Source organism: Chaetura pelagica, unplaced genomic scaffold (assembly GCF_000747805.2).
Source record: "Chaetura pelagica isolate M959 unplaced genomic scaffold, ChaPel_1.0 scaffold96, whole genome shotgun sequence".
Lineage (NCBI taxonomy): Eukaryota > Metazoa > Chordata > Aves > Apodiformes > Apodidae > Chaetura > Chaetura pelagica.
In genome coordinates, this window is record NW_009953723.1 from 494,422 (window position 1) to 509,508 (window position 15,087).

The 15,087-nt window shown below is 41.7% G+C and overlaps 1 protein-coding gene across 1 annotated transcript in view; it reads right to left on the bottom strand.

Annotated features, from left to right (window-relative positions):
* Positions 1 to 15,087, bottom strand: part of TSNARE1 (t-SNARE domain containing 1) — a 334,963-nt gene that overhangs the window by 257,542 nt on the left and 62,334 nt on the right. Inside the window, exon 3 of the mRNA XM_010000548.1 lies at positions 14,769 to 14,838. Within this exon, the coding sequence (XP_009998850.1) occupies positions 14,769 to 14,838 (70 nt within the window). The remainder of the gene's footprint in view (positions 1 to 14,768; positions 14,839 to 15,087) is intronic.

The window sequence follows — 15,087 nt, forward strand, 5'->3', positions numbered from 1 at the left end:
AATACTTCTGTATTTTAGCTCCTTCCATGTCTCAGTTCATGTTTCTATGTGGCTGCTCCTTACCCCAAGACACAAGACATTTGGAAAAATTGCACAGAATTATTATGGTATAGAGCTGATAAAGTGTTTTACATATTTACCTAAGGGAGCCTACATTGTGTACATAAATATATATACATATATATATACATACACAATTTATTTGCAGTTGTACATTTGGAAATAAAAATGTAGTTAAATGCTACAATAACACTTGCTGTTGACTTCATAAAAATTAGGATGAAACACAGCTGATATTTCCTTGGCTGTGACTAATAAGCACTAAACAACATATATGACGTGTACCTGGAGCAGTTCTCTCTAAGCCTACTGACCTGTGGATGTAACTGGGAATACTGGATAGCAACATTATATCCCACCCCCATATTCTCCTGGCTTGGAATGCTAATGAGCCTGGATTTGGGGACAGACATGATCCAAAAGCCCAGAGTTGTCTGTATAGAAGAAACCACAGCATGAAGAGATGTACTAGAGGAAATAGGTGGGATGACACATGCTTAGAGTCAGTTGTCAAAACTAAGGTCAATTCCTGGCATAAAGCTTTCCATGTACCAGGCACAGCAGCCAAAGCAGCTTGGATCCATGGAAATACATGGCACTTATTGCCCTACATCACTTGGCTTTGATTTCCTCCCACAGCAATGAGCCATGTGACATTTCCTACAAGGCACAGTGGAGAAAACACAGTGAGCCAGAGGTTCTGAGGCTCATCACCCAGATGCATCCTTGCCCTGGATGCATCCATCCACCCAGAGCATCCATGCCCTTTCATTTTGCAAGAGCCAGAGAGGACAGAAGCCTGCTGACTCCTGCTGGAGGCTGCTTGCCTGGACTGGGATTCGTGTTGGGTGATACGTGCCCAGTCTGATGCTCAAAAACATTTCCAGTGCTGTGAGCCAACCACTCATCCCAGGAGCATCAGCAGCAAACTGCACAGACCAGCTTCCCACTGGGAAAATCAATCCTGTTGTCAATCCATTTGTCAAATGTTTTGCTGTTTATAGGAAGGCAGGCAGCTCAGAGGGCACATGCACAGCTGACAGTTTTTAGAAAAGCACCTTCCACGTTCTATTCCTTTTTTAAAAGAATGTGTTTTCCTCTGACCCCTTTTTCCCTCCTGCATCTTCCTCCTCTCCTAGCTATGGCACAGAAAATGCCAGAGGCAGCAGTGCTGTTGCTGTAAAAACAGATGCTTTTTTAATTGTCCATCTCCCAGGCATAATTGGTTGAATGAAGACACATAAAATAGAGCGCAGCACAAGTGGCAAGGGAGGGATTTTTCCTTGACTGGCATGAGAGGAAAAAACTCTCCCTCTGCCAGCCTGAGAACTGCAATAATTCAGCTGGATGCACTCAAGTTCACTTTTCAGTGCCATAATTAGCATGGCCTGGTCCCACAATGTAGTAACCTTTACCCTGTGCTCCAGCTTTCTCTTTTTATGGCTTGTTAGCAGGGTGGTCACTCAAGCACAGCGAAGAAAAGGCAAAGGTTTATACAGAGCTATGGGATGGCTGCCATCCATGGTAAGGGAGCACCTGGGTAAAATGCACTGGCATCTACTCACCTCCTTAAAACTAATATTTCCTGTCCTATTCCTATTACATCCATAGAGAAGGAAAAGGTTATTTCTTTTTCTAGTCATTTCCTCATTGCAGGAAACCTTTTCTTTTGTCATCCCAGTCAACTCTATAGATTTAGCCAAGGCACAAAGAACCTGTGCTCCCAGCTCTGTGTGATATCCTACTAAATATGGAAGATTAACAATCAGAATGCTGATAAAAAAGGATTAAAAAAAAAGAAAACAGAAAAAGAAAAGTGGCTTCTTTTTTAATTAAGCTTGGTTTTCTGTTTGACTGAATCTTTCATACAAGATTGCTTCCCAACTTTGTGATAAATTTACTGCAAAACCTTAAAATTTCACAAGACTTATTTTGTCCATCTGCAAAATGGAGAAATAAAACTAGGACTTTGTTTTTCAGCATTTCTACTGAGGCTTTTTAAATGCCTGTAAAGTCTTTTTACAAATGAGTCTGAAATATTACCAGCATTCCAAGAGGTAATTACAAAAGAAAAGAAAGAGGAAATCACCATTTTTCCCTCTCTCCTTTACAACCTTTAAACCTAGAATTGTAATTGAAGTGCAAACTGACCTTTATAAACTGTACAGCATCACTAAAATACATTATTCTACAGGGCTTGGGGGAATTCACCATGCTCAGCAATTCAATAATGTTACTTTCTTTCATTTATGTTCTTCAGACAAGATTTCATAGGTGGATTTTCCCTCAACTCCAGATGCAAATCAAGCAGGAGAGACTGAGGAGCTTTATCAACACTATAATAGAAATCTCCTGTCAACTTGCTACTGTAACCTGCTTTTTTGGCAAATAACTCAGCTGTTTTGCCCACCTTCTCAAACACCACAACAGCTAATACTAATCCCTACTAAATCCAGTTTGCATTCTACTAGTTCAGACATTTAAATGGTCTACACACAGAGATGATCCACCAGCACCAGTTGACCCAGTTGAGATGGTTTTATCTATAACCTTGCTATATAATAACACAACTGCAAACTTGTGCAGTACCATAAATACAAAACAGGAGTGTCAGGCATAATTGTAATTGTAAAAACCACTGTTACTGGGTAATTATATTGGAAGCAAACAAGTGAGTTTGGAGCATCACATGGCAAAAACCTTGCGATCCTGCACATAACCAGGAAGACCTCAAAGTATGAATTTCACAAACCCTCTCAGTTCTTGGGAGTACGTCCACAGACAATAGATTTCACAGCACCCAACCCACATCAGCACCTGTCCCTGCTGACACAAACCCAACTCATCCTGGTTCAGCTGAGTTTCCCTGCCATAGAATCACAGAATCATTCTGGTTGGAAAAGACCCTCAAGATCATCAAGTCAAACCATCAACGTAGCACGCTGCCAAGTCCACCAGCAAACCAGGTCTCTCAGCATCACATCTACACATCTTTTAAATCCCTCCAGGAATGGTGACTCCACCAGTGCCATGGGCAGTTCTGTTCCAATGCTTGACAACGCTCTCAGTAAAGATTTGGTTTCCAAACATCCAATCAAAACCACCCACGGGCAACTTGAAGCCATTTACTCTTGTCCTGTAACTTGTTACCTGGGGGAAGAGACTGACTTCCACCTAGCTCCAACCTCTTTTCAGGTAGTTGGAGAGAGAGAGAAGGGCTACCTTCAGCCTTCTTTCCTCAAGATTAAACAGGCCCAGTTCCCTCAGCCACTCCTCCAGACCCTTCACCAGATTTTATTCCTTTCTCTGGACTAGCTCCAGTACCTCAATGTCCTTCTTGTGGCTAGGGACCAAAAACTGAACTCAGGATTCAAGGTATGGAATCTGCAGCTTCATTGGCAGTGTAAAGCCATCTTTCTGCTCTCAATCTCCTTCATTCCACAAAGGACAGGTTCACTTGAATGAGTGACACTAATTTCCCTCCCCTCGTCTTGCAGGCACCATTGTTTGTGTCAATCAAACGTATGGCACTCTGAATTGCCTGTTTTCTTTTACATCTTTTCCCAATGATCACAACCAGCTTTCTCTGAAGTCCTGCAGAAAGCCATGCTCAAAAAGGCATCTAGAAGAAGTATTTTACCTCCAGGGTGGTACAAGCTTACTGGACAGAACAGCTACAGACTGATTTTGGCTATACCCAGTTTGGACCTCTTGGGGGTCAGCACCAGAAATAAAAGTTGCTGCTCCTTCTCCTGCCATATTGGTATTTTTCCCCACCCCAGGTTTTACCTCTAAGAAGCAGGACTTTACTGCAGTCATAACCACCTCCTCTCAAGGCAAAGTCTTCTCCTACTTTCACCCCAAAGAGAGGACATTATCATTTTTAATACCACCTAAATGGTGTTAGACAAAGCTGTACCTCACAGGATCACCGTTTCCTTTAGCTCAAAATAAAGAGAAATACAGTTGAAACAAAACACTTACTCAACATTCAACCTTTTGAACGCTTTAACAAGTTTGTTTTCTTTGCCTGCACCTTTTGTAATGTGGTTGTTGCCATGGAACCAAGTAGCACAGCACTCATGGCACTCAAACACTGAAACTTTATTGAACTGTTTACTGTTACAAAGTGCAGGGGGTCACGTGTACAGGCTTAACCTTCTGGACTTATTTACTCTATTAATATTAATAAAATCACTTTCAAAGGAGGATGAAAATTCCTTCCCAGCCAGTTTAACCCCTAAGAATGTCTATTGGGGGCCTAAGATATTTTTTCTCCTCATTATCTAAAATCTAGAAAGAAAATTCCCATGTGTGACACTGCAACCCAGTAAAGAAGCATGACACTACTTGTTCATTATTCTGCAAGACTGAATGCGTGGAGATGACAGGATGTCAACAGGCAAGCCCTCCATCTACAAAATGCGTCTCTGCTTTGTGAGCAGAGAGAGAAAATAAGGAGACTGCAATCTAAAATATTCTTGTAAACATATATGATCCCCTTGAGACTTAAATGTCTTCAAAATTACACATGCATGTTTGTCGAACACTTAACCTTCAGCTTTGTTATTCAAGAGGAGGTCATGGACCCATGGCTGAGCACAAGCATTTTCTGGAATAATTTGGCTAAGTCACATGGTGAATTCCCAAAGCTGTGACATTACTAACAACCAGTCAATGCTGTACTTAAGTTGTCATTTCTTTAGAGCAACTTTGGCTTCTCTTTTTCTTTTTTCTCATCTGGCTTACCTAGGTTCACTTCAAATAAAATAGGGGTTTAAACCAAATCCCCTATGACACTTCTTTCTGATCACCCATAACTGCTCTATGGAAGCACTACTTGCCAAAAAACTTCTCCTTACTCAGTTAAAACATCTGATGTCCAAACAAATTGCCCAGAGATTTGCTTAACCCGTGGTGGTGACTCCTGCAATAAGAAGATGGATGAGTGTCTCTACACAGAGAGTCTATTATGGTCCTGATGGAGCATGGTGTGAAGAGAATCATCCATTAGAGCACTGCAGTGAAAAAATACAGTGATATAGAATCATAGAATCATGGGATGGTTTGGGTTGGAAGGGACCTTGAAGATCATCTAGTTCCAACCCTTCTGCATGGGCAGAGACATCTTCCAATAGACCAGGCTGTTTGAAACCCCATCCAACCTGGCCTTCAGCACATCCAGGGATGGGCATCCACATCCTCTCTGGGCAACCTGGTCTAGTGTTTCACCACCCTCATAGCGAAGAATTTCTTCATAATGTCTAACTTATATCTTCCCTCTTCCAGCTTAAAACCATTACCTTTGTCCTATCACTCCATGCCCATGTAAAAAGTGCCTTCCCAGCTTTCCTGTAGCCACTTCAGGTACTGAAAAGCTGCTATATATGGTTTCCTCAGAGCCTTCTCTTCTCTAGACTGAAAAACCACAACTGTCTCAGCCTGTCTCTGTAGTAGAGCTGCTCCAGCCCTCTGATGATTTTCTGTGGCCCTCCTCAGGGCTTGCTCCAAGAGCTCTATGACTTCCCTGTGTTGAGGGCTGCAGAATTGGATACAGGACTCCAGGTGGGGTCTCACAGGTGCACAGGGGCAGAATCACCTTCCTTGACCTGCTGGCCATGCTTCTTTTGATGCGACCCAGGACACATTTCGCTTTCTGGGCTTCAAGTGCACATTGCAGGCTCATGTTGAGCTTTTCATTAACCAAAACCCCCAGGTTCTTCTACTCCAGCCTGTTCTCAATCTATTCTCCACTCAACCTGTATTTGTGCTTATCACAAGCTAGAGTGACTTCTCCAGCAAGCAATGGCTTGGCAGATCTTCATACTCTTCTCTGAAGCTGGACTTTCCTTCTTTTCTTTCTCTTTTCCCCCCTCAAACCCAGAAAAGCTTCAAGAGGATGCTAATTTCTTCCACAGGTAGCCTGCAGAAACACAACTGAATGCATCCCCCGAAACCACACATCACACCAAACGTCATTGTCACTGATGGGAACTGCTGCTCCTGGCTTTATGGCCAGAATGGGAGTCAGGGAATAAATGAGAGCTTACATAAAGCCAATAAAATATTCCAACAAACATCAGCATCTCTGGATTAGTGCGTCAGACCCCTGCAGGACTCCACAGCAGAACGGACGCTCAGCCCCGACAACCACACGCTCCACGCCTGCACCCATGAATTATTAAACAAACTTCATCCCACAGGTCCCTCCAGTCAATCAATATGAGCTTCATCACCAAATGTTTAACTATAGACATCAAACCTTACTGTAAACATGCAGCCATCCTGCTCCCCCCTCCAGGAATATTTTTCCTTGGGGGGTCTAAAAATGTTTACAAAACTGATACTTACAAATCCAGAGGTGAGTCACTCCAATCAGTATCTCCAGTCATTACATCAACTTCTGTCCATGGATATTTCAACACAACTAAATAATAATTTGCTAATACAATCTTAACTCCTCTTTCATTATCTCCAGCTCTGCAGGAGGAAAGAGGCAAAATATTTGAAGCTGGTTTGCTTTTTGAGGTGACGGGAGATGAATTTTGCTCTGTTGACTCATCTTTAACCTAGTTAAATAGCACATTTCATTTCTAACACATGAGATTGGCAAACGAAATCAGCCCCAAATTAAAAACCCAGCATTTTGAGTAATAATAGGATGGGAGATCTGCATATTTTGCAGTGATTAAGCTCAGAAAGGCTTCTGAAAAATTAGCAAAAGTATTGCTCTTATCATGGTGGTTCAGGAAATAAAAAGGAAAGGACTGGTTTATTCTATTTATTTATTCACCTTGCTGGCACCCATGGAACAAAATAGAACATCAGTATAAGTTGGACATTTCCCAGATAAAATTCTACAAATAAATTTATGAAAAGACCAAGCATGAGACTGTTTTTACACACAACAATATGCAGCTACAGTTCTAGGACTGTAACATTTTCTTGCTGCAAATAGACTGCTTGCTGGAGGTTGCAGTTGGATTCCAAAATGGGAACACACATTTTTCACCTGAGGCATCTAATCAAAAGGGGTGCACAGGGTGACAAGAAGGCTTTTATTTTACTGTATCTAGTCACTGGCAGAAGTCAAAGGTCATTTCCCTGTTTACCCAGATCTGTTCTCTGAGTGGCATAAAGACCATGGGACTTGACTGCAGAATCTGTTTCATAGAATCACAGACTATACTGAGTCAGAAGGGACCCATCAGGATCATCAAGTCCAACTCCTGTCCCTGTGTGGGGCACCCCAAGAATCACAGCATGTGCCTGAGAGCATCACCCAAATGCTTCTGGAACTCAGGCAGCCTTGGTGCTGTGACCACTGCCCTGGGGAGCTTGTTCCAGTGCTCAGCCACCCTCTGAGGGAAAAGCCTTGTCCTGATACCCAACCTCAACCTCCCCTGATCCAACTTCCTGCCATTTCCCTCAGTCCTGTCACTGGTCACAGGAGGGAAGAGATCAGGACCTGCCCCATTTCTTCCCCTCAAGATGAAGCTGTAGACTGCAAGGAGGTCAGTTCTCAGCCCAGTGTTTCCTTGAAGGAAATGTAAGACCCATGCTTACCCTGTGGTAATTAACTTCTGTTCCTCACCTCCCCTGAAGATGTTACAGCTATGTTGTTTAACCAGTTGGACCTAAAGTTAATGGGCGAATCTGCAAACTGGAGATGGGAACAAGGACCCATGGGAAGGCTGAGGCTCCCATGCAACCCACTTTTAACCTGCAGAGACATCAGCAGTGAGTGGGTTCCCATGGTTTTTTTTCCTTGACTCACCATGACACTGAGGAGAGATCAGAAAACATGAGCTGAAACATGAAAGCATTAAAAAATGACATAAAAAGCAATGGTAATAAATGACCTTCATAAGAAGATAGTTGGTGATTCCCCAGATGCCATCTTTCCTTGTCCCCAAGCTTGCATCTCTTGGAGCCTCCCTCACTTGTCACAAGTAACTAATCATTGCTCCATCACTACATGGCTTAAAATTCACAGCCTGCTTTCAATGGTTGCCTTGATGTGGGAAGACACTATTGTTTTGGCCAAGGTTTGTAGCCACTTCAGACCTCTGTCAAGGGCAATTTGAGAGGAAAACACTGCAAATAAAAACTTCTCTGACAGATTGATTTGCAGTTACCATTACAAACCATTCAGGCATGTAAGAGATACTCCAAGGAGCTCTCTAAGCAAAGGGGATGATCAAAAGCAGATGAATTTATCATCTTTGGAGAGTCCTGGAGTTCATCATCAGCTTTGTACTTTATCACAAAGATGTCATATAACTGGAGCTCTGGGATTCCTAAGGGTGAGATCTGTCACATAAATACAGTTATTAATGCAGCAAGTGTATTATACAGTTAAATGCAAATGTTGCAATCTGGCAACCCATTCTTACTGCCAAACCTAGAAGGTTTTTCATGTCAGAAATCGATGCCAGTGACGATAAATGGAGGACAGATAAAGTTAATCCAACTGCTTTGAGCTGAACAGGGAAGGTATTACTTTGAAGGGTTTAACTTATTAACAGAATCAAAACAACATTTTAGAACATTTATGGAAATATTTTTTTCTTTTTTTTCTTTTTTTTTAAGCTTTATGAGCATTATAACAAAACCGTATCCAAATATTATTAAATCCTGCCCTTAATGAAACATGCTGACACTTAAAAGCTTCTGTCTGATTTACTTCAAAAACTCTTCTTTCAGTAAATCATGGCTTCAAAATATCTTTCTGCTCTAAATGAATCTGCATTCCAGAGCAATTAAAACTGATTTTTAAATTAATTTTTTTAAGCTATACCTCAAACTTAGCAAACATAAGGGTAAGATAGGAAAGGAAAAAAAAAAGAAACAATACCCATGTAGGATAAAATTAAGTGAGATAAAAGTCTTTATTACTTCATGTTCTTTCAAAAAGCTGAGGAGCATGGATTCATTCACCTCCTCAGCAGATGAAGCCTCCCTGGAGCACACACAAGGAAGCTGGGTATGTCCAGAGATCATTTCAGCTAAGGTACAAATGACTCCACAACTTACTAAAATGCCAAAGTTTACTATATTTCTTAATATCAGTGTAATATCAGTTAGGTGAGAAGAAACTGAGTTGCCTCCATCATTCACCCTGAAGGAAAATTGCCAGTGGTAATTCTCTCCATTGATTCAGGGGGGGCATCTAATGTCAATTGAGATGTCCTCAATAATGTGGCATCAGACCTAATGCATGGGTTTTTTTTGAAGTGAATGAACATAAAGTCCTGTTCCAAAATGACCAGTCCCAAATATGTGTCTCAGACACCCTTGGGCATCTCAATAGCCTCAAGAGTCATCTATCTTATCAGGATGAGCTGAAGCTTGACAGACATAGACTGAGCTCATCTAGACACCTGGATAAGATGTCTTATCCATAATTTATCTATTGCAGGGAAGTTGTGGCTGCCCTCTCCCTGGAAGTGTTCATGGGTAGGTTGGAAGGGGCTTTAGCAACCTGGTGTAGTGGGAGGTGACCCTGCCCATGGCGGGGGGGTTGGATCTAGATAATCTTTAAGGTCCCTTCCAAACCAAACCATTCCATGATTCTGTAACAAAGATGATATGACCAACCTGTGTCAAGCAGGTGCCATGGCTGGGTCCAATGACAGACTAAATGTCTGCAGTCTGAACATCACCATGTTTCAACAGTGCTTCTACAAATCCAGGAAAATAGCTGAGACTGAGCACAGATGCACTGATGTGTTCACTGCCATTCTTTAGCTGACTCTCACTGCTTATAGAGGCTTCAAGCTCAGATAGGTTTCCTTCTCTTCCCCAAATCACTCAAAATGGATCACTCTGCAAATACCTCACCAGCAGTGAGGCACCATAGGCATGTCTCAATGTCAGGGCTGTGTGGTAGCAGAATAAACAGATGAAGTGAATTTACTCATCCCCAATTATTTTCTTTTCTTTTTTCTTTTTTTTTTTTTTTTCCTGGCAATGTGGCAAGTTGCCTGGGGAAGGATGAGGAAGAGGGAGTTCCCCTCAAACCCAGCAAAGACTATAGCAAATTACATCTGCATTTTGGCAAAACTTGCATGTCCAGGGAAAACAGGTGCCCTGTGAAGTTGATGTTTGACAAAAAGGCAGCAAACCAAGAGCTGCTCTTTTGGCATCATCCAGGACTGTGACTTTTGTCTCACCCCAAAGCAGCTCAGATCTCAAACTGAGCATTCTGTTTGGAAAATACTTTGAAATACCAAAACAGTTTTGCAACACAGTCTTAATAAAAGCATTAAAGCATTATAGCTCATGAAGCATGCACTTGGTCAGTGTCCTGCAGACAGTGAGAGCTTTATGGGTATATATTCCTTAATAATGTTGAGATGGGACACTCAGGTTTTGGCCACAGGAATCTTCTTCTATGCATTACCTTAACCAGGATTGTACTATCAAGTCAATCAGAAAAGCAGGTTTATTTTCACACAGTCTGCAGATGCAGAGCTGAGCCCCCTCTCAGTTGCACAGAGAACCCTACGTATTTCAATTGTGTGGACATTTAAAAAAAAAAATAAAAAAATAAATGAATGCAAGTTAATTGGGAGGTGAATGCAAAAAAATGGAATTTTCCTTAAATCAGGAGAAATCAACAAATGTTTGCAGTGTGGTCACACTCACAAATCTCATCAGTGCTAAAAGCTCCAAAAATATCCTTCTTCTAAGTCTTCCCTAAACAGGCAAATTCTTCTACTAGTGACTGGTAAAGGATCAAAAAATACCACAGAGTGAAGACTTATGGGCTACATCTCAGACACACTTTTAAAAGGATAGTAAAGGCTTACTATGACTGTAGCTCAATGCACTATTGATCTTGCACAAATGTCCTATAAGGAGATACTCATCTCACTGAGGGAAGCATTGCAGGAAGGCTACTTTGGACACCATGGATCATTGCTATGGTCAACCAGCCTCCACAGAAAGGGCAGCACAGAATCACAGAATATGCTGAGTTGGAAGGGACCCTGATCCAGCTTCCTGCCATTTCCCTCAGTTCTGGCATTGGTCACAGGAGGGAAGAGATCATGACCTGCCCCATCTCTTCCCCTTGTGAGGAAGCCACAGACTGCAACCAGGTCACCCCTCAGCCTCCTCTTCTCCAACCTGAATCACAGAATCATAGAATCACAGAATTATTCAGGTTGGAAAAGACCCCTGGGATCACTGAGTCCAACAACCATCCCTACTCTGCAAAGTTCTCCCTTTCACTTGGAATAATCCAAGTCACCTCAGCTGCTCCTCATAAGTCATCCCTTCCAGACCCTTCACCATGCTCATGGCTCTCCTTTGGACACTGTCTAATAGCTTGATGTCTTTTCATGCCACTGGAAGTTTAACCTTGTTGCTTTCAGGTAGCCATCCAATGCAACCTGCATAACCACCTTTCTTTTCCAGAGGTCACAGTAAGGCTGGAGCAGCTTGTGAAAAAATGCACTTTTTATTTTTGTTTCTTTTGTTTTTTGTAAATACTGGCTTTGCATTTGTTTAATAAAGTTTTGTTCTCAGGGAAAAGATAAATAAATCTGATGGCACACAGGGAAGCCTTATCCTCTCAGTAACATTTAAGAGGGGATGCCTCTGGACCTGAGTCTCTGTGTTCAGCTGGGCAAAGACATTCTTCACCCCTGATACGTTGGGTCAGTAAACAATAAATGTGGTCAAAACTGATACATGGGAAAGTATCATACCCTTCACAGAACATTTCTCAGGTCACAGGCATGTTTTCATTTTCAGCTTCTCTTTTGAGGGTGTTTAGAGACTAACCAGACATACCCATTCACAAGAGCAGAGACTGGTTTTCATTGTCTCTTAGAGACAGTTGCTGTATCTGGGCATTTAATTTTATTTGCCTCAATTAAAAGCTATTTACCTTCAGTGTCTAATGCTGGAGAATCCCCTCATCCCACACCCTCTGGCTAAGGAGGCAGACAAATGTTTTGGGAGCTTGCATTATTAAATCAAAGGTCAGGGAAAAAAAAACTAATCAATTTTTCCTGCAACATCTCAGTACTTAACAAGCTGTTTGGAGCCCAGCATCACTGGAGAAAGCTGTCAGCATTGCCTACTGGCTCTAGCTCCTCATCCCAGCTCCATGCACCTTTTTTCCTTTTGCTCCCAATTCATCCAGGGTCAGCTGCATTCAGCCAGCTCTGCCTAGAGCTTCTTATGGGCATCTATATTTCACTTGCCAGGGCTTCCTGCTCCAAGCATGTAGCACACAAGTATTTGTGCTGGCTCTGAAAAGAGCTTTGTCCAAGATGATTCACTGTTGGGTCTCAGATATAACCCACTCACACATCAGCAGCCAAGTCTGTCTCCCTGACTAGAGCTGTTTGAGATGTTTGAGATAAACTCTCCCAAAATCACTTGCCACAGATACAGTCCTGATCTTGAACAATTCAGCTATCAAAAGGAAAGAAACCACTTCAGAAAAGGATTAACAGTAAGAAGTGTGTCCTCATCTGATGCCTTTATGAGTCCTGTGCATAAGAGGCAGAAAATCTGTATACATTTGGAAAGGAGTGATGCAACTTGGTGACTTCTTTTGGTTTGTTTTAGCAAGACTCTGCAGCTAGGTAAGCAAATCCTTTGCACTCTACAGGCTATGGTAGAAGAATGTCCTATGTGGTGGGACCAGAATTCACCATGAATCCCTGCTCTCTATTCCTCCTTGCCTGCAGAACAGTCTCATTTTAGGCAGAGTGACAGTCACCTAGTTATTATGTAAGTATAAAGTGTGGCAATTTTACTATTTAGATATCCATAAACACTATCATTTTTCTAATAGCTAAGGCTATAAACGTTCCAAATATTCACTCACTGCTCCCCAACCATCTTCCAAGTTAGAGGATGTTCAAGGAGAAACATGCATCAGCTTGTGAAGGAAAGGGGTGAAGTGGCAAAAAAGGAAGATCAAGCCATGATTTGTGGCCAGGGAAGAAGAAAACACTGCCCCAAAGATGCCACCTGAAGAGCTGATGCTCTGCTTCTTGCTGAACACAGAAATATGCAGCACTGGCAGCTCTTCTGACTCATGGCATCCTGTTTTTTTGCTGGTGCAGCTCTCATGAGAGACAGGCAGAGATAAAAGTCTGGGAACACTGAGGGGAAGATTGCTGGTCCTCCTCAGCTTGGCACCCTGCAACTGTTCAGTCTGGAGATGCAACCAACCACATGGCAGAAGTTAGGAGGGACCTTCTTCTAGAGCATGGGGAGAGGGGAGGAACCAGCAAGATAGGAGGAGACAGCTGGAGGAATTCTGGAGCTGATGGCAGGGGCAGGGAAGCACAGTTAAAATAAAAATAAGCTGCATTTAGTTCTCTGGACAATTAATGATAATTCTGAGATCAAAAATAATTCTTGCAATTAGCACATCATGCATCTATTTATGTAACTGCTCAGGAAAGAAGAAAATTATCTAGCCATGTTTATTAAGTGTTCTGAAGAGTCTAGGAATTGATTCTCTAATTTAAATGAAGAATAATGTAGGAATGCAAGCACAATAGCTGCTCTGCATGATAGAAAGGCTTTCCTGGGTTAAGATCTCCAGCAGTTACCAGGGTGGTTTATGCTACAATTCTGTACATGTAAACATCTTTCTTGATTACACTGATCTCCACAGGCTTTTTACTCTTACATCCTCTCTGATTTCCTAAATTTAGTTCCAAATCTTCTGACTATTATTACTTTTACTATTTTTAATGCCCAAGTTTGCAAACCAGAGTATATGTGAATTAGGGCAGATCTGATGCACTGATGAAAGCAAGAAATTGGAGAGAGTAGGGGAGAGACTGCAAACCAGTCTGAGAGTTTAGATTGTATTGAGAAGGTCAGTTAAGTCCATCAGACAAATTACTGTGTATAAATCAAATATAAAGAAAGATAAACCAAATTCCCCTCATTCTTCAAAGCTGAATCTCAGCAGGAACTGCAGCCACATACCCCAAATCAGAGCCAATCCTAAGTGCTTGAGTTTTGCATGCAAGCTGCATGAAGGGAAGTAGCTTTAATAAGTTGTGCTACATTTGGAAAAGCCATTTTAATTCTCCAATTAGCATGCACACAATGAAAACTAACTGTGCATGTTTGTGTATACACACATCTAGGAGAGAGGGTTTAATGAACTGTATCTATTGCAAGAGCGACTGAAGTTTCATTTTCTCAATGCTGTGATTTAAGTTCCAACACCACAACACACTTTTCTGCCTATAAAATACCTTTTTGCTCCTTCTCCCCTTTTTTTTTTTTTACCTCTTGGATTCATGGTCTTTGGCAAAGGAGGGAAGGGAGGAAGAAAAGAAACAAAGCAAAAAAGCTACACAGGCTTCACATGAGAAATAAATGTTAAACCCACCACAACAAAAACAACCCACGACAAAAAAAATAACAACACATACATGACCACAGAAAACCCTCCTTCACTCTGGATCATCATTTTCTGTTATCTACCTACCATTTTCTGGCACCTGAAACCAGCAAGAGCAAAGCTTTATCCAATCAATACCTGCCCTACCATCATTAATCACTGACAGAAAGGAACAAAACTAAGGAAGCTTGATAAAAAAGTGTCCAGTCATATAAAAAATGGACAGAAGAAAGCGTGAGGATAGATGAGGTAAAAAAAAACACATGAAAAGCCTGGGACAAAGAGAGGTTTGTAGCAATTCAAAAAGACTCACAGGCCATCCTGTAGCTCTTGAGTATCATTTGAGGTCCCCAGAGATCGAAGGCTTCTTTCCAGAGAGGTCACTGTCAACAGCAGAGAAAGAAAAGGTAAGGAAGCCAGAGAAAAAAAAATAAATATATATACAGGATTTTTTTCTCATTTGTTTGTCTTTTAATTAATTTTCTTTCAAAACAGCACAATGAAGTAGTGTTTGGGAAGGTACCTCATGAGAAAAAAGGGATAAAATCTGGCAATGACCATTGGAATGGATTCGTTTGGTCCCTTGGACACTAAAATGGTGAAGAAACGTGTTGTGGTCCATGATTGCTCCA